Source organism: Tiliqua scincoides, chromosome 1 (assembly GCF_035046505.1).
Source record: "Tiliqua scincoides isolate rTilSci1 chromosome 1, rTilSci1.hap2, whole genome shotgun sequence".
In the NCBI taxonomy this organism is placed as follows: Eukaryota; Metazoa; Chordata; class Lepidosauria; order Squamata; family Scincidae; genus Tiliqua; species Tiliqua scincoides.
The window spans coordinates 137,117,432-137,136,817 of NC_089821.1; the positions used below are offsets into that span (position 1 = coordinate 137,117,432).

General features: G+C 42.3%; 1 protein-coding gene across 2 annotated transcripts; it reads right to left on the minus strand.

Annotated features, from left to right (window-relative positions):
* Positions 1-751: 751 nt before the first annotated feature.
* Positions 752-19,361, minus strand: MMUT (methylmalonyl-CoA mutase). 2 transcript variants are annotated; one of them, XM_066636734.1, is made up of 13 exons: positions 19,273-19,361; positions 17,114-17,522; positions 15,567-15,934; positions 15,300-15,457; positions 13,569-13,740; positions 12,779-13,027; positions 12,186-12,297; positions 10,338-10,453; positions 9,943-10,058; positions 6,928-7,059; positions 4,190-4,337; positions 2,530-2,697; positions 752-1,567 (listed from the first exon to the last, which is right to left on the minus strand). In XM_066636734.1, exons 2-13 carry the CDS (start codon positions 17,490-17,492, stop codon positions 1,439-1,441), a joined length of 2,247 nt encoding a protein of 748 aa, XP_066492831.1. In that variant the 5' UTR covers positions 17,493-17,522; positions 19,273-19,361; the 3' UTR covers positions 752-1,438. The 2 variants fall into 2 exon arrangements, with proteins under 2 accessions (XP_066492831.1, XP_066492821.1); XM_066636724.1 differs by having other exon boundaries at positions 19,062-19,339.
* Between the last annotated feature and the right edge of the window lie 25 nt (positions 19,362-19,386).

Below are 19,386 nucleotides of genomic sequence, written 5' to 3' on the forward strand. Positions count from 1 at the left end.
TCGAGGAGGAAGGCTTGTCGATCCAGGCACCTTGAAAGCGTGGGCAGTCCCTTGACGGGCTCCCCTCCTGTTGTCCTTACAGCCAGCTAGACTCGATGGACAGCAGCAGCATGCTCTCACTGGCCCAGCCTGCACCAAGCATGGTAAGATTGTGCGTGTGTCCGAATGCCCTGACAAAGTCCTTCCAGTATTGTTACAGAACAGAGTTGATCTACCACTTGCAAAGCAAGGAAGATCTAGCCCAAAGAAGAGTCATGACAAACTTGAAAGTCTACTTTGAACTTCAAGAGGCTTCAGCTGAGCTGGTCCAAATAAGAGTATTACACTACTGTTAACCTTCCTACTGTATGTGGTCACCAGATTTCTAGTCTTGTGAGCAGTCACTGTGCTTAACTTGAATAGATTTGAGGGCTACACAGAAAGGTCGCACACACTGTACCTTTTCTCTTTTATAGTCTTGACTCCACTGTTACAGGTCTTCTCTTGGTCTCGGTATATATAAGCTACACAAGATATTGCTTCACATATTTCTAGTTCACAAAAAGCTTATGCTTAGAGGTGTTTGAAAACTTTTTTTTAACTCAGAAGTTAACCCATTGTGTTCAGTTAGGTAAGATTAGGCTGTAATCCTATCTTACCAGAAACAAACACCTCCACTTATGCCATAATAAATCAGTTAGCTTTTAACAAGACACAGAGTACTCTTGTTCTTTTTGCTAGAACAGACTAACAGAGACATCCTTACCAGAAGTTGTGAAAATGGAAAGCTTTTATTTTGAACCACAGTTGTATTTGATAAGAATGCAATATTAATATTGTATATATTTCACGCAAGCCCTAAAGTTTAAGGGGCTTATTTTTAAGCCATAGTACAACAGTGATGTTTTTGTTCTCTGTCTTTGCTGAGGAAGTGATGATTCAACAGATTCTTCAGCTTAAAGGAGCCTATGTATCATCAATTCATTTCAGTCTTTTAAAGACAGGAGGACTTGCACCCCAAGGACCTTCTGTTCTGCAGTACATAAATTCAGTAACAAAAGCTCCTTTGCTTGAACCACTTGTAGTCAAGTGCAGCAATTCACAGTACCGGATGTCATCATCTATCTGTTCAGTATTAGCAAGTTTATTTAAATGTTGAGTTCCAATTACCTTTTTAAAAGATACAAATTATATTTGAAAGCAGCCTGTCATATGTAAAACCTATTAAAAACACTTTACTGACTTTCACATTTGTCTTTATTGACAGATTTTATGCACACAATCACATAAAATATTCTTCACATGTAATGCTGCAGGCAGTTTTCCACTTTCTTAGAAAGCACAAAGTAGTATCAGGTATTATAGCTGATTGAATATGGATTACCTTCTTCATAGCAGATGATCACTCTGTATTAGCACAAATTACAAAGTTTACCATGAGCCATTAAATGTCAGCGGTTTACATAGACTGTTGCCTCTTATCCAGGCATTTCTCAATATCATCAAGAACCTGGACAGCTGCCTTTGGGATTCGGGTTCCTGGGCCAAATATATTAGATACCCCAGAGTCATACAGGAAGTCATAATCCTATTCAGAAAAAAAGGAAAAGACAATAAGTCATACAATATACAATCAAACTTTCTCAATTACAGTTCTACAGAACACATTGTACAAGAACATGATTTAGTGGAAAAAGAGCATGATGAGCAAGCACTGGGCTACAAAAGCAATTCCCCCCTCCCCACCCCAATCCAAACTCCAGCTTGTGTGCATAGACCTAGTCACTGTGGATTGTTTAAAATCTGTTGTGAATCTGCCATCCTGCTAATGAGACATAGCAGGAAAGCACTTGAAGTGGCAGGTTAGCAGGAGTGTCCCATACATCCTGCATTGGTCCCTGAGTGTCCCATTGGCCCTGCATTACTTCACCAAGCCTCTACCCCAGCATCCCCCTTATCTAGTAGTACACCAGCTGCCTCACTGCTGTGCCAGTTGCCCTCACTACTTCTCCTGTTCCCCACGTTTTCAAAACAGAAGGAAATAGGGTGGAAGGAAATGTCAATAAGGGCAGTGGAGATTCTCTAGGCCACCATTCTTTCTCTTCCATGCTTCCTACTACTTTATTTTTTGCCTTCTGCCTTGAAAATTCAGTAAGTTCAAATGTACCCAGCTGTGGCACCAGATTAGGGAAGGGAAAGTGGACTGTGGGTGAGGAAAAGTGTGGCAAGTAGTGTGACCTGTGTACTTTGGAATGAGGTGAAAAGAAAGGTGCCCTGCTGCACTGCTTCAGGCAATGGGAGAGGCCTGGACTAGCCCTGACTGAATAGCAAAGCATTTTCTTGAACAGGGTTTTTTCTTGTACTTTGTGCTTTGCAGTTAGGTTGTGCTTTGAAATTCAGTAAGTAGTTAAAGCTACTTTTCTACATAGCTTTCTAGAACCAACTACTACTCTCACATTGTTAAAGAATTCACAGACTTCAGTACATAGATGCACTGTCCTACACTAGTCATTGTACAACCACCCAGGATGCTTAGATTGGCGATAGTACCTGAGGAGGAATGACACCTCCACACATGACAAGAATGTCTGGGCGGCCAAGAGCATTCAGCTCCTTGATGAGTTCAGGAACAAGTGTTTTGTGACCAGCAGCTAGCGTGCTCACGCCTACACAATGCACATCAGCATCAACAGCCTGTTGGGCCACTTCACGAGGTGTCTAAGCAGAGAAAGCAAATGAAGTTGTGAGGAATATTCTGAGCACGAATATGTAAAACTTAGTATGAAACACTTTATTTTTCACAAAGAGAATAACTGACAAAACATTTCACATTTCCCCAATATTTATGACTTAAGTCCAATTTTCATATTTGTTATAGAAGATGTGGGTATCCAGGCCCACATCTTACATGCCAAGAAAGTGTAATATCTACTGGGTCTTTTCCAATGCAAGGTTCTGTGAAGACATCTCAGTAGAATATATTGTGATTGCTACATCTGGTGCTACTGCTAGCAGAGAATACCTACCAGATGAAAACTAAAAAAAGCACAGTACTTCACCATGTACACCACCCTGAGCTCTTCGGAGGAAAGGCAGTATAGAAATGTGATTAAATAAATAAAATGTGTAATTCTTTGACTAGAGTACTCACATCTTTTCCTTTTTCAAAATGAAGCTACCAGGGCAGAGGGAGAAGACTTCGATTGAGGCTGAGGTGCATGCCCTCACTGACTCTTTACCCTCATTGACTTTTTGATACAAATCCCAAAGTGTGGAGGAGTAACGCAAATGTAATTATACGTATCTTAATATTTTCACCTGCAGACTAACTTCATCATTAAGACACAAAATCACAGTAAGCCTAACATTTCACTGGGAAATTACCTTCCCTTACAAAAGTATTTGATTATCCTAACCACAAGGTAAAGAACTTACACTTTAAAGTTAGTGCAATGAAAACATGCGGCTACGTAATAAACCTGCTGTCAGCATTTATAAAGGAGGTAAAATTTATTACACAGGCCTACAAAATTGAAGGTCAGAAAAGTTTTTCCCAAACTTTATGGTGGTTTGATATGAATTTGGGGTGCTGATTCCAACAATGGCATCCGTTTTGCCCTATTGCGTCTAGTTTTGCAGATATAGTATAGCCTCATCAGTGAATGGTTCAAGCAGCTTCCTCATGAAGAAGCCATGGTGTAGGCTTCCTCATGAGGAAGCTGCTTGAACCATTCACTAAAGAGGCTATGCCATGTCTCCAAAACTAGACATGATAGAGCAAAACGGATGCCATTGTTGGAATCGGCACCCCAAATATACCCAGGAATTGGTGTAACGTTTAAGGAAGCAAAATATGTGTTGGCCTGTGTTATGCTATGGGACATTATTATTTATCAAAACGTTTGTTAACAAAGCTTGCACAAGGAATTTTCTCCCCGCGCCACTGTTGTCCCATAACCTCCGAAAAGCTTTTCCTGAGTGTTGGGAGGCCCTCAGGAATGATGTGGGATGCAATGCAGGGAGCCAAAGTGGGAGGGAAGGATCATCAGAAGCTAGATGGAGACATTTCAACTCTTAAACCTCAAAAATGGATTGGTTGGGGGGGGGGGGTTTGAGCTGGAGAAGAAAAATCCCTAGCATAATCTTTGTTCCATTTGTGCATGTTTGCTTCCAACCCTATGTGGCCACCAAAACTGAAAAGGCTAAATACCTGGAAAAGTGGGCCTATGTCCACATCAAATCCAAGATCAGCAAATCCTGTTGCAATCACTTTGGCTCCTCTGTCATGGCCATCCTGGCCCATTTTAGCAACCAGAAGACGTGGTCTACGACCTTCACGCTCCATGAATTTGTTAACTCTGATATTAAAAAATATTTTTTCATAAATAGCAGATATGTGTACTGTTAGTATAAAAGGTCCTTGCTAGCTCTGACTATAACAAAAAAAATGTCATTCACCTTTTTAGAATTGATCTATACACTTGAATTTTGTAAGCACTACAACATTTTAGTACGTTAACTAGTATGTATATGTGATAATTTATCATCTCTCATATTCTTTTGAGACTTAACTGAAATGGTATCACACTGAATGAGGAAGTAAAGGGCAAACAGAGCCTACACTGAAATATGTGGAGTTCAGGTAACCTTGCTACATCCTAAGGGAGCCACTTTCAACCTTTTTCAGCTCACAGCACACTGTCAAGGCACTAAAATTGTCAAGGCACACTCCCAGTTTTTTACTTACATTAAATTACTACATTACAATTAATTTTTAGTTAATAAAATTAAATCATTACATGACAAAGGGCACAATCCTAACCAGGTCTACTCAGAAGTAAGTCCTATTTTGTTCAATGGGGCTTACTCTCAGGAAAGTGTGGTTAGGACTGCAGCCAAAGACCGGGACACTGTGGGGGGAATGTGCCTGTGGGACTTACTTCTGAGTAGACATGCCTAGGATTGGGCTTTTGGTCACACTTTTTTCTGAAATACACGAGCAGGCAATTGGCACTTCTCTCTCCTTCTCCCCTCCCCCCCAATTGCCTGCTCCTGTATTTCAGAAAAGTGTGACCAAAAGCCCAATCCTAGGCATGACTACTCAGTAGTAAGTTCCATTATAGTCAATGGGGCTTACTCCCAGAAAAGTGGGGCTAGGAGAGGAACTTGAGAACCCAGCTCAGGCATGTCTAACTCAGAAGTAAGTCCCATTATAGTCAATGGGGCTTACTCCCAGGGAAGTGTGAATAGGATTGTGGCCCAACACCCCTCCTCTGAAAGGCAAAGGCAAGGCAGGGAGGGTTGCTTTGGGGAGCTGCAGGCAACTGTGGCAAGGAAAAGGGACTTAGAAGGACCCTCAGCCAGCCCCTTCTTAGGCTGATGGCCTCAGCAGACTCACTGGCTTCCTACCTGCCCTACCTTGTTCTCACTCTGCCCAGACCTCCTCCAGGCTTCTCTCGCTGCCCAATCAGCACACAGGACAGACAGTGGACTTGATATCCAATCCTAGGCGTGTCTACTCAGAAGTAAGCCCCATAATTGTCAGCGGGACTTACTCCCAGGTAAATGAGGATCGGGTTGCAGCCCTCCTCTTGCTCAGCAGTAGGAGATGCAAAGCAGGTACGGCTGCTTGCTGCCGCATGAGGGTCAAAGCAGCCATTTCTGTCACTGCACACACAGTGGTTGAAAACCGCTGTCCTAAGATATCAGATTCAAAATTATTCTTGAGATGATTTTATCATATTTAAAATAAATGGGTTCTCAGAGTTTATTTAGCTACATTTCAGTTTAAAAATATTTTCAAGTACACTACTTAATAAGTGCAGAATACAGAATGAATAAAATAAATTGGATTGACTAAGGGTCAAATTACACGACACTTTCAGTAAGTGTTGATTCTGAAGTTCTGTGTACAAGAAACAGGAAAAACTGCTAAATCAAGCCATCCATTAAAAGTAATGTGCAGTTTGACCCTAACACATTTTACTGAAGACACACATTTTAAAAGCCTATATAAACAAAAAAAAAACATGTTTAGGCTGCAGTCCTGTATCTGAGCGCAAGTCCCACTGAACACAGTGGGAGTTAGAGCCTGATCCAAACCAGGCCTTGGGCTGGCACATGTCCCTTGTGCTGGCACAAGGCTGTCGCGAAAGTGCCATAAAGCACTTTCGCGACAACATAAGTGGGGATACGCCGGTACACGGACATGTGCCAGACTCCCCACACCAACATTGGCCCTGGGAGCCAGGTAGGTTGTGTTGGCAGTGGTCAGGGGGCGCATAGGGAGGGGGCGGGGATGAGGCGCTTTGGGGTGGGGGAGGCAGGGAGCGGGAGGCAGGGCCAGGATCTGGCAGTTATGATAGATCCTAACCCCGTTCCCAGGCAACCCGGGGCAGTCCCGGACTGCTCAGATTTCCGCTACCCCTTGAGGTGGCATAGATTCGAGTAGTTTCACTGGGGCTGCTATGGCTTTACCCGGGATAGGGGGAAGCAATTCCCCTTGCTCCAGGCTGAGCTGCTTGCAGCCCCAATCCTGCCTTGGATGCAGCACAGGCCCATCAGGCTGCCTGCTCCAGGGCAGGTTTGGATTGCACCCTTACATGCATAGGATTGCACTGAAGAAATGTACAATGACATAACGTGTCTAAGAGTGCTATTTGATCAAGAATGTTCACAAAGAAGAAGAATACTGATGAAACTAATGGGGTTGGCTTATAAATAGGAGGGGGAAAAAGAAGAAAGTAACCATCAATTAAAACCTGAGAGAATACTAGAAATGCAGAAATTACAGAATCTGAGAATCAGAAGAAATTGGTTAGTTTTTTAATCTAAAGATTCCAAAATGTCTAAAGATGAGACATACGAGGATATCCTTAGGCAGCATGCAGAATTGTTAAAGCGTATCTCTAACATATTTACATATTTAAATATAACAGTATGTCTTACCTATTGAGAGCATGAGCAATTTCATCACTCTCCCCAAACTCCTGACGGTAAGCTCCACTCACCATACGATCGCTGGCTTTGTGCTCGCCAAACACCTTTTTCATTGCATCTGTTATTTCACCAACGGTACATCTGAAGAACATGTACAGACAACAGATTCAATCTGCCAGACCCACCATAGAACAACAAATCAAAATACAGCAGAGATTTCAGTGATAGCTAATTGTTTTCTGGCAATAAGTAGGGACAAGGGCAGATTATATTTTCATGGTAATCCATGGAACATTGAATAGACCATTATCAGACTCTCACCTATCAAATTTAATGCCTTAAACCAGGGGTTCTCAAACTCCTTGGCAGTAGAGGAAGGAAATGCAGTGAAGGGGAAGGGGGAAGTTAGCGATGCAATCCCCAGAATTGCACAATTGCACAAGGGCCGGGGCTGTTGTTTACTCACTCAATGGAGCAGCAGTATCCTGGTTTCGAGATCACAAACCGCAAGTGGGTCACAATGTTTTTTTTTCATTCTCTGCAAGTTGGGGAGCCCTGCGGAGGCATTCTACAGGGCTTCTCTCACCCATAAAATGCTGCTGCTTCATTGTGTGAGTAAAGAACCACCACTGGCTCCCCTTGACAGCAATGCAATCCTGGAGATCACACCGCTAACTTCCCCCCTTCCACCTTAAAGGGGTATGGCTGGTAGAAAGGGGGAAGGGGGGGGTCGCTTGCCTGGGAGTGAGAATGATTGATAGATTGTCTACCAGCTGCCTTCTCCCCCATTAACGAGGCTATTGTTAAACTCTTTTCCCTTTGATTTAAAGGCCCTTGTCATTGAGTTGAGATAAAACTGCAGATGAAAAATCTGGATAAGGTTGTACCTATACAGTTTTATAAAGAAATGTTCTGTTCTATTTGTATTGGTTACTGTTCCAGAATGCATTCTCTAAGTTCAGGCATTTTTTTAAAGAAAGTTAACACAACCAGAAATCACATTCAATTCTGAAAATTGGTATTTTACAAACAGGCACTTTGGTATCTGTTCCTCCCACTACATTGTAATCATCTGTAAATTATTGATGCAGGTTTCGTTATATGACAATGGTAGCATGCCTCCCACCACAGTGGCTTCAAATCTGGTGGAAACTCCAATATATGTTATGAAATATGTATTAAATTCCCGTGTAACCTCCCAATCACATGGCACGTCTCCATGCCAACAGCCAAGGTATTTCTAGCATGTGTGTAGAGATTTACACTGAGATCGGAAAGATTCACTACTCAATTGATCTAGCTAGAGATTTGTATGCTGCCTTTCTACTTCTTAAAAGACCCTCACGCTGGCTCACATCTCATTTTAAATACAATTCCTTCTCCTCCTCTTCCACCCTAGAAAGGCTACTAGTATCTCTCTGTGAGGGGCACAATTCACCTGCAAAAATCACAGCAGCTGATGGAGATCCCTGCCCTGCCTGCCTTCCTTTCTCTTCCCTTGTTCCTCACCACCTGCTTAGTACAGGAAATCTGCCTGTATATCATTGTTGAACTTGGCAGTCTCATTCAGGCCTAGACTTTGCTGGAAGGAATTTTCAAAGCTGGGAGTCACACCACACATTTTGCTATTAACACTTAATAGAGAAACTATCTAGATCTCTCTCAGATAAGAACATAAGAACAGCCCCGCTGGATCAGGCCATAGGCCCATCTAGTCCAGCTTCCTGTATCTCACAGCAGCCCACCAAATGCCCCAGGGAGCACACCAGATAACAAGAGACCTCATCCTGGTGCCCTCCCTTGCATCTGGCATTCTGACATAGCCCATTTCTAAAATCAGGAGGTTGCGCATACGCATCATGGCTTGTACCCCATAATGGATTTTTCCTCCAGAAACGTGTCCAATCCCCTTTTAAAGGCATCCAGGCCAGTCGCCATCACCACATCCTGCGGCAAGGAGTTCCACAGACCAACCATAGACCAAGATAAACATTTGACAGATTTAAAAGTCTTTCTGGAGATAGAAGCTGCGTTGCAACTTCCCCCTCCTCTTTCTGATTTCCAAGAAAGGAAGGGGGATCAAATAACTTTTTAACACCAGTTTGCTCTACCAAAAGAGGGAAGCATAACTTTAGATCCAAAGCTTCCTGCAGATATATTACTCATCCAGAGGATCCCTGGGAGAGATAGCTACAAGCTGGTGCAGGTCTTGAAAAGGCTCCCCCACCCAAACCAATCCAGCATCCAAAACAGCACCAGAGTTCATGATCTACCATGGACTCACTCATCTCATCCCATTCCCATTGCTATATGCATCTTATCTCCTCTTCTGCTTCCTTTGTACTAGTTGGGTGGGAGAATCCTTGGAGTGGAACCAGGCCCGCAGCCAGGATTCTAGAGGTGGGGGGGCAACATTTTTTCGGGGGGGGGGGAATAAGGTATCTGTCCTGGTGTGCAAAATGAAGGATAAGTATGGAGAAACATTAAAGACAAGTGTGGAAAAAATGCCAGGGGGGGCAAATTGCTGGCTCGGGGGGGGGCAAAACCCCCCTGGCCCCCCCAGCTACGGCCCTGAGTGGAACCTCTCTGCTCCCAGCATCCTCCTTCCCACTCTGCCGGTTCAAAGCAGCTGTTTCAGTTAGTCTTATGAATGAGTAGCCCCAGAACTTTATAGTACAAACTAGGTCTTGCTTTTGTCCTTAAACCAGTCCAGCTGACCTAGGCATAGAAAGGAACCCTAGTGAGAGGAGATCTCAGTATGAGGAGGCAAGGTGATCCTAAGGTTCTTTCCACACTTTTTCTCATCAGACATTTGCAATTAGGCAATTAAATAATTAAATAAATAACTAAATAAAAATTGTGACTTCCCAGGCCACCCAGTTAAAAAACTGGAATTTTAATCTAAGCTACCCCACACCCAAACCCAACATTCTAGTCACTCTCTCACATCAATTATATGTGAACCAACAAAGCAGGTCTCCAGAGAACTAGACCCTTGGTAGATGCACAATAGCTTTCACATACCTTGCACGAGCTGCTTCCACTGCCATGGCTAGCAGGTTTCCTTGGCCAGAGGCAGCACATTCTGTTAGGGCAGTGAGACAACTCTGGGCTACAATTTCATCTCTGCAAGCTTTCACCTTTAAGAAGGATCACAAAATAAAACATGATAAACAGGAATTACAAGATAATATGGCAGTTGGTTCCAAATAATCATGAAATGGCATGAGATGGTATAGAGAAAAAAGTAACAGGGTTGTGCTGAGACAATGGGGGGGGGGAATCTTCCACGTGTAAATGCTGTGCCATTATGAATGGAAGGATCATGTGCCAGGAATTTAAATTCTTTCTGATATACAAAGGCAAGGCAAGATCTTGTCTTGAACGTGTCAGTGTTCCCTTGCAAAGCTAACACTTACCTTTTTAAGTTTTTCAATCTGTTTATTACGGACAGAAGTGTTATCGATTGCCAAAACTTCAACAGTCTCTTCTTTTTCTAACTGATACTTATTTACTCCAACAATGACTTCGGAACCTGTTCATTTCCCAAACATTAAGAAATTACAGTTACTCAGATATAAACCATATCCGTAAAATAGTAGGACTGCACCATTGCTGATTAATTGAACCACTCAGTTGATCAACCTTCTGTGGATGAATTAAAAATGGAGCCATGAGTAGTCAAGCACTTTTTCTAAGTCAACCAAATCTGTATTTAAATCTGTTCAATTTTTTTTTTAAGTTATGCTTTTAAAAAAAGCTAAGCCATGCTATGTTCACAGCTGTCTGATAGCTTCTCATCTCAGCCAGCCTGGCAGGAAGAAAGCAAAGCCAGGCCAAATATGACAAAGTGGTGCTGCAGAATGTTATTTAGCAGTCAGTAAGCATGTTGTTCAACTAAGCAAGGTGAAGTTGCCAATCATTCAGGTTGGGGGTGAGGACCAATACATACAAGTTTCCACTGTTTTGGTCTCCGCTCTCATACAGGGGAGGCTGGTGCCTTCTGGAAAGAGTGGTAAGTGAGCTTTGGCTGCACTCAACAGGGGTTCTCTGGACACTTCCTGCTAAGTGCAGCCAATCCCTCTCCTGTCCAGGGGAAAGGAGGTTATCACTACATGCACCTGTGATGCCTTTGCTGACAACTGAGCTCAAAAGAAGCCCTTAAGTTTGGAGAGGCAACTGTACTTTTTTTACAGTACAACTGTGGAATGCTGATTATGTATAAAGCAGATGTGGCTTCCAGAACAATCTCTACAAATGTTTCTCACAGTTTTTATCTTTGCTCATATGAGTACAGCCTTTTTTAAAACCACTATTTCAGATTTTCTTCTGTGAGAAGAGAGCTTCAGAGTGAACTTTAGTAGGGCACTTGTAAGTTTTTATTTATGAACATAAATGGAATCAGAATAGTGGAATTCTTACGTAATTGGGATGACAAAACTAATTTGTAGGATGGAAATTGTCTGGATGACAGGCTAAATTCATTTCAAACATATTCATCTCTTCTACAACTATTATGTTTAGCCCCCAAACTATACCCCGTATGTTGCTAGCAAAGAATTCACGGCAAATCATTGCTAAGGACTGTGGATTTGTCTTTTGGACAATGGCAGGGATCCAAAGAGCTTCTTTACAAATACCAAAGCTTGAGGATGCACAGTAGGATAGTTGACCTTTTTCCTTTGAACTGTGGATTTATATATCAAATCACAAACCAGAGGCGTAGCTTGGTCATTTGACACCCGGGGCCCATAAATTTTTGTCACCCCATATGACTTAATTAATTATTAACTAATTATTAATTATATTGTTTAATTAATTCACTTTTTATACCACCCTTCCTCTAAGCAGCTGAGGGTGGTGTACATGGTTCCTCCCCTTATTTTGTCCTCAAACTGTGAGGTAGATGAGACACAGATAGTAATAGTCATGACATGAAATGAATAATAATAATAGCCCAAAAAATAAATGCAGTGAATATTTCCCCACAAGCAATGGATGAAATTCTGAATCAAATGGTATATAACATGATGGTATTATTCCTAAAAGCCACAATTTCCAGAATTAATTCAATTGCCATTTTTTATTTTCAATTTGTAGCACACTAATCTTGGAATAAGACTGATGGCTGAAATTGTCGATATAATTACAGATATTTAAGTCTCAGTTTTCTCAATGCCAGATGATTGCAGGTCTGCAGCCATGGTGTATTAATCTAGAATACATTGTATTTACACTAGGATGTATACCTCTTTCACTCTCCTTACCAGAATCAATCCTGGCTTGTCTTCGAGCAGCACACTCTTCAATTCGAAGTTTTGGTATTCCTTCAGCAACAGCTTTGGCCATCCCACCCATTTCCTCAATCTCATTAATGAGCTAAAACAAATAACACAGTTTGTGTATAGTTATGTAATAGTTTTTTAAACTCCATATGAACAAAAACAAAACTTAAAACATCTTTATCTTGTACATTTGGGTCTTAGGTCAAAGTTGGACAATCAATAATAGAACTCTAACTTGATATTTACACTAATCCTTTATTAAATCTCTATACTACAAGAATGTACCTCAAGATTGACCAGCTCTCCAAAATAATTTATAAACGACGTTTCTTAAAATCAGTCTTGTTGACAGTGATTCATCTATGGATAGCAAAATTTACTTTAAAAGTGAAAACTTTTGCAAATTGGAAAGCATATGGTTTTTTCCTTTTCTTTCAGGTAGGCATTTTGCCATAGTTCATTAAACAGAGTTATGTGAGTGGAAATGCTGATAATTTTGCAGATTTCTCTGCAAAGACCAAAAATTATCAACATCCTTGGTTCCTGTCCCCCACTCCACCAGCTGAACAACCAACCTTTAAAGCAGCTTCATACACATCATTGGTGAGAGACTCCATTAGAAATGAACCACCCCATGGATCTGCAACTCTAGGAATGCCGGACTCTTCTTGTATTATAATCTGTGTGTTCCTGGCAATTCGAGCACTTTTCACAGTTGGCAAGCCCAAAGCTTCATCAAATGAATTTGTATGCAAGGACTGAGTACCTCCAAACACAGCAGCCATCGCCTCAACTGTCGTGCGGATGATATTATTATAAGGATCCTAACAAAAGGATGAAATGTCTTTTAGCAATGAAGATGTTGCTATGCAATCCCACACAGTGTAGGAGCCACTGGAGGTCTCCTTGGGGTAAGGGGATATTTTTTCCTTTTACTCTGAGTAATGCACCAGCCTACTATGGGGCTACTTGGATCTGCACCTGCTAAATAGTGACCGGCCTGGTGTGAAACCAGCAGGCTGGGAGAGGGGGGGGGGAAGATACAGCGGAGGCCTGCTCTGCCACCCCCTCCCAGGCCTGATCCACCCCCACCCCGTTTAGCCCCCTCTGCACCTCTGAACCATTGCCTGGCATTACCTGCCTGGCACAAGAGAAAATCCACACACCTGTGGATTAGCTATTCTATTATTCCTCCATCTGCTCCAACAACTTGCTTATCTATGAAATAAATGGGCTTATTAGCAAAGTCCAGAACTCATGGGCTGCCACTTTATTATCTCTGTCATTAGACTAGAGAGCACAGATCTGTTCACTATTCTTATTTGCTTCTTTAATAGTTGATTTGTGATAAATTCAGTTTCCAACCTGCTCAGTCAATGACCATCCAGAAGTCTGACAATGAGCTCTAAGAAGAAGAGATTTAGCATCTTGGGGCTGAAACATTTTCTCTATTAAATGTGCCCAAAGTCGCCTCCCAGCTCTTAGTTTAGCGATTTCCATGTAGAAGTTCATACCAATTCCCCAGAAGAAAGACAGCCTGTAATAAGAGCACATGGAGTCATGACAGGTTAAAATAGAATTAATAATATTGTGGATCACATCATGCATTAAACAACAATGATCCTGAACTCAAAACAGTAATTTATTCCTTGATTGTCTTTAGACTAGAAAAGAGATGGGACACTTTTCACTAATATAGTCACAAAATGGTCTAATCATGGGTGACATAGCAGTCATTGCTAATACACCACTCTTTTTCTGAGATGTCTTGGGAACCCACCAGAACCACCATGGCTTAGAAATTATGTGTCCCCAGTTTTGTGAGTAGAGATCGGATGAAGTTCTCAGTTGAGAGCAGAGGTGTTTTTTGTTTTTTTTGGGTGGGTGTCCACTTACCTCACAATATGCACCACAAATGTACCATGCCATGGAAGAAATGGGAGGGAAACCAGAAATATATTCAGCTATTGTTGCTACTACAATACATTTACAAAAGTTAAGCGCACTGGGTAACCCACATTTAAAAATACATTTACAAATAGAGCACTGGGTATCCACAAAGGTTAAATGAGCCAACTTTCCACTCTTTCAGAAGGAGAACTGACTCTTTCTGATTCCAGTCATTGAGGCAATACCATCATCATCTGTTAGATTATTTTCCCACATGAACATCACAAAAATACTCCCGCTGGATCAAAATCCATCAAGACCAGCATCTTGGTTTCCAGTGGCCAGCCAGATAACTTCAGGAAGATGTCAAGCAAGTTAACCAGATTTGAACCAAGGAAGTGCTAATTCATAGATCAATCTCTTAGGCACTACATTATAACTACATTATAACACAAGCTTACAAAACAGGAAAAGAACACATTTGTTGCAGAAGTGAAGGCAGGAAACCTTTCTCAACTCCACTTTCTGTTGCTTTCCCCCCCCCCCCATCAAAAGGAGTGTGTGCATACCAATGTTGGAGTGAGGCTGCACATAATAAATATTTTATATTTCGATTAGACAAAAGTGGAAGTCTCACAACTTCCTGCATTATTTTTGCAATTCTACTACTGTTTCCAGTCTCCTCTTTCTATGGAAAGCAGTGTTTCTCAAACTGTGGGTAGGTCGTGAACCAATTTCAGGTGGGTCCCCATTCATGTCAATATTTTATTTTTAATATATTGATGCTACCATGATATGTGGAAAAATGTTATAGATCTGTACTGTGAACAGGCTACTACGTATATGCTTTTAACAATGAGAATCAATGGGACTTACTCCTGGGTAAGCATGGGTAGGATTGCAGCCTAGGATTGTTAAAAATTTTCCTGCTTGATGATGTCACTCCTGGTCATGACATCACTTCCGGTGGGTCCCAGTAGATTCTCATTCTAAAAAGTGGGTCCTGGTGCAAAAATTTTGAGAACCACTGATGTAAAGTACTGTGGTGGAAGCACATTATTTATTAATTTGTTTATCTGAACCACGAAAAGATAGTACTTTCATCACAGCCATAAAGTCAAACTATTACTATAGTATAGTTTGAAATATGTGCCCCTTATCTTCAGATTAAAATATAGAGTTGTTTTCCCCCCAGAATTAACCTACCTTGGTGCAAATTCATCAATGCTAAGTCCAGCCTGAAGTCCAGTTCTGCAGTACTCCAAACCATCAGCTATTGTATAAGCTAATTCCAAAATGGCATCAGCTCCAGCCTCCTGCATATGATACCCACTGATGGAAATAGAATTAAATTTGGGCATGTGCTGAAAGAAAAAAAAGCAAATTACTTTGTTCTATAAGAAGTCGACACTTTTGAGCATCAGAAATTGTAATACTAATCAAGGGGTATTAGTATTATAAATAAAAAAATACCTTAGATGTGTATTGAAAGATGTCAGCAATTATCCGCATTGAGGGTTCTGGGGGGAAAATGTATGTATTTCGAACCATGAATTCCTTCAGAATATCATTCTGAATTGTCCCTGTCAGCTTGGACTGGGGCACTCCTTGTTCTTCCCCAGTTACAATGAATGTAGCCAGGACAGGAATTACTGCCCCATTCATAGTCATAGAAACAGACATTTTCTCCAAAGGAATTCCATCAAAAAGAATCTTGGTATCTTCTACTGTATCAATGGCAACACCAGCCATTCCAACATCACCACGAACTCGGGGATTGTCTGAATCATATCCACGGTGAGTTGCTAGATCAAAAGCAACTGATAAACCCTGCTGGCCAGCTAGATCCGTAAGGAAAAAAAGATGAATAATAAAACGATTGTCCATAATATAAAGTCACATGTTTAAAATAGTAAATACAGATTAGATTGAGTCACAAATTGCATCTCATACTTTTCTGATAACTTATAAATTTTTTACAGCATTATTGCCCTGATTAAAAAACTGGTAATCCTCACAAAGATTTTAAGAGTGTACTGTACATAGCAAGGGGTACACTTAAAGAGAATGAAATAAAAAACTGCCACAAGAATCAAGACTGGCAGGCTAAAAGAAGTATAAATTGTTCAAAAACACGTTCCTAATCCCTGATCAGATTGCACGTTTTCCACAGCATGAAAGAAGGCACAAACATCATTTTGCAGGTACCTTCTCACTTCAGTTTCAAAAGAGGCAGTGGTTTAGGACAGGGATCTCCAAACTTTTTAGCCAGAGGGCTGCATCAAATGTCTGGCACGGTTTTGAGGGTCAAAAAAAATTTAAATATAAAATTTATATAAATTAGAGATGGAACTTAGATATGTGAATAAATGAATGAATGGGATCATTCATTCAACCTATCTGGCCCTCCAGATGCAACAGTTCCAATCATGTTTAGCAAAGTGGGCCAGGGACTTTCAGGGGACAAGAGGCTAGCCGCGGGCCGGACAGAGGCTCGCCGCGGGCCGCATCTGGCCCCCAGGCCGGGGTTTGGAGACCCCTGGTTTAGGAGAACCAAAATACAAGAAAAGCTGATACTAAGCCAGGAACCACTTTCTACCCATGGACAGAAAGCTAGAGAGACTAGATACAAGCTGCAGGCTTAGTATCAACATATCAAAGTGCTTTATATTAGCCATTATGCAGCCAAATCCCATGCAGAATTAAGCATACCAAAGACCATTGATTTAAATGAACAAAGAGCCCAGTCCTATCCAATTTTCCAGGGCCAGTGCAGCTATATCAATGGGGCATGTACTGCATCCTGTGGTGGGAAGACAGTCACATAGGCCTTCTCAAGGTATGGAAGCATTTGCTCCCTTATCTCGGGGCTGCACTGGAGCTGGAAAGTTGGATAGGACTGGGCCCTAAGACATGCCAAACTCAGCACAGAATTAAATAAAAATAGTATAGAAATCATAATGTCACATGAACTAGATATTACTCTCTCTCACTCTCATTCCCTTAAAGCCACATCTCACCCCTGATGTTGTCCTTGTAGAACTTGTTGCTTTCTTCTACCGTACTGAAGCCAGCATACTGACGGATTGTCCAAGGCCTATAGGTGTACATAGTTGGGTAAGGACCTCGAGTGAAAGGTTTTACCCCAGGAAGTTCCTCAGGAAAATCCTTTGTGTCCCGTGTAGAGTACAGTGGTTTGATGGCAATTCCCTCTGGTGTGTGCCATATTAACTCCTCTGGATTCTTGCCTTTTAGTTGCTTTTTGGCCATTGCAGCCCACTCTGGGTGGATAGGTTGCTGATGCAGTGAGCGCTGAACATGTTCATGGAAGCGTGACCCTACTTCTTTCCTGTAATAGCAGGGCCAGAAGCACATCAGTCTATTCTTGGCCCTTAACATTTTGTCGGGTTATGGTGGTGAAGATTTTGTCTGTGGATAAAGATTAGAATGTCGTAGTATGTTTCAGTGAGATTTTTGCCTAAAGTCCAGGAGGCAGATTCTATCTTTGATACCAACACAAACCCCTGTAGATAACTAGCCACACCCCAGTTTATGGTACTGGAAAGAAGCACGAGTTAGGTTTATGGAAGTTTTCTAAAAGTTCCAATCCTATACACACTTTCCCTGAATTTAGTAGGGATTACTTCTGAGTAAACATGCCTAGGTTTGCACTGTAAGTTCTGTAGTCCCGTGGGCATCTCTGAATCAAGATTTAAAGGGTTTAGGGTCCAATCCTATCCAACTTTCCAGCTTTGGTGTAGCCACAATGCAGCCCTGAAGTAAGGGAACAAATGTTCCCATACCTTGAGGATTCCTCTGTGACTGCCTCCCCATCACAGGATGCAGTGCACACCCCGTTGGCACAGCTGCTCCAGCACTGGAAAATTGGATAGGATTGGACCCTGTATCACAGAATTGTTTTCTTAAGCCATTCTGCCTAATGTTGCATATACGCAACAGGGATCAAATGTGTACACCTGTGGGCTGGGCAAAAAATGAGTTAAAATAATCCCCGTTTGTGCAAGTTTTATTTTTTTCTGAACTGAGCATGCATGCACACACATCTCCTTCAACCATTGGTGGTACAGCAGAGAGCATTCGTGAATGTTGTAACTGCTCAGAAGCAGAACCGTTTGTGTAAAAGACCCAGGAACAGAAAGAGATGGGAGCAGTTTGTTTGGCACTAGGGTGAAGGTCTGGCCTGTCAGATAATCAACTCTTTGTGGGGAAATGCACTGATTTCTAATTGCTCTCCTAATAGTGAGGTGACCTCACGAGCACTGCAGTCAGGTGCCACTGGGGAAGAGAGGGGCAGCTATAGCATCCCAAGTTAAACAATTTCTGCCTGATGTTGCATATATGCAACAGGCCCAGATGTGTACACCTGTGAAGGGCAACTAGATACAATAAAGGACAGTGTGCCTATACCTTTAACCACTGTATAGAAGAGGGAATTTTGACAGGTGCAGCTCAACATGGAAGGATTTAAAAAACTGCACCTGCCAAAATTTCCTCTTCTATACTGTGGCTAAAGGTATAGGGACACTGTCGTCCATTGTATCTGGTCACTCTGCCTGTGGCACAAATTTCCATTCTCCTTTGAGAACCTTTGTGACTCTCTCTTTGTGCCAGTTATTTTCCAAAAGTAAACATAAAAATAGGAAGAAAATGAAAAAAGGCTGCCGTGGTGTTAAACATGGGACCCCTGAGGCTGAGCCCCACTTCAGTACATGGGAGCCAAGGGGCAGAGAGTGACCACTGCACCACCCATCTGAAGCTGGGCTCCTAAGCCTGAAACTTGGGATAAAAACCTACCCACATTTTCCTAGGAGTAAGCCCCATTGACTATAATGGGACTTACTTCCGAGTAGACATGCATAGCCTTGGGCTCTAAGGCACAAGTTTTATGCACAACATCTTATGCACAGTTTCCTAGGAGTAAGCCCCACTGACCATAATGGGACTTACTTCTGAGTAGACATGCACAGGATTGGGCTGTCGCACCGTCAAGGGCTTGGAAGCAGCACGCCTTCAGTGCTTGTGGCAGTGAGCGCCAGGCACTCTGCACATGCCCAGAGACAGTCTTTCTGGGGAGGCAGCAGGTGTCCCAGACCGGCACCAGAGAACGCAGCCCTAGTCACCTGCCGCAGGGCCCGCTGTGGGCACAGACAAAATCTACCTGGCGAAGTCAGCGCACCAGACCCCCTTGCCCAGCCTGTCGCCGCCGCCTCGCACCGCCCCCAAAGGCCGTTCGCAGGATGGAACGGGTTTGCGCATGCGCCGTTGCTCCTTC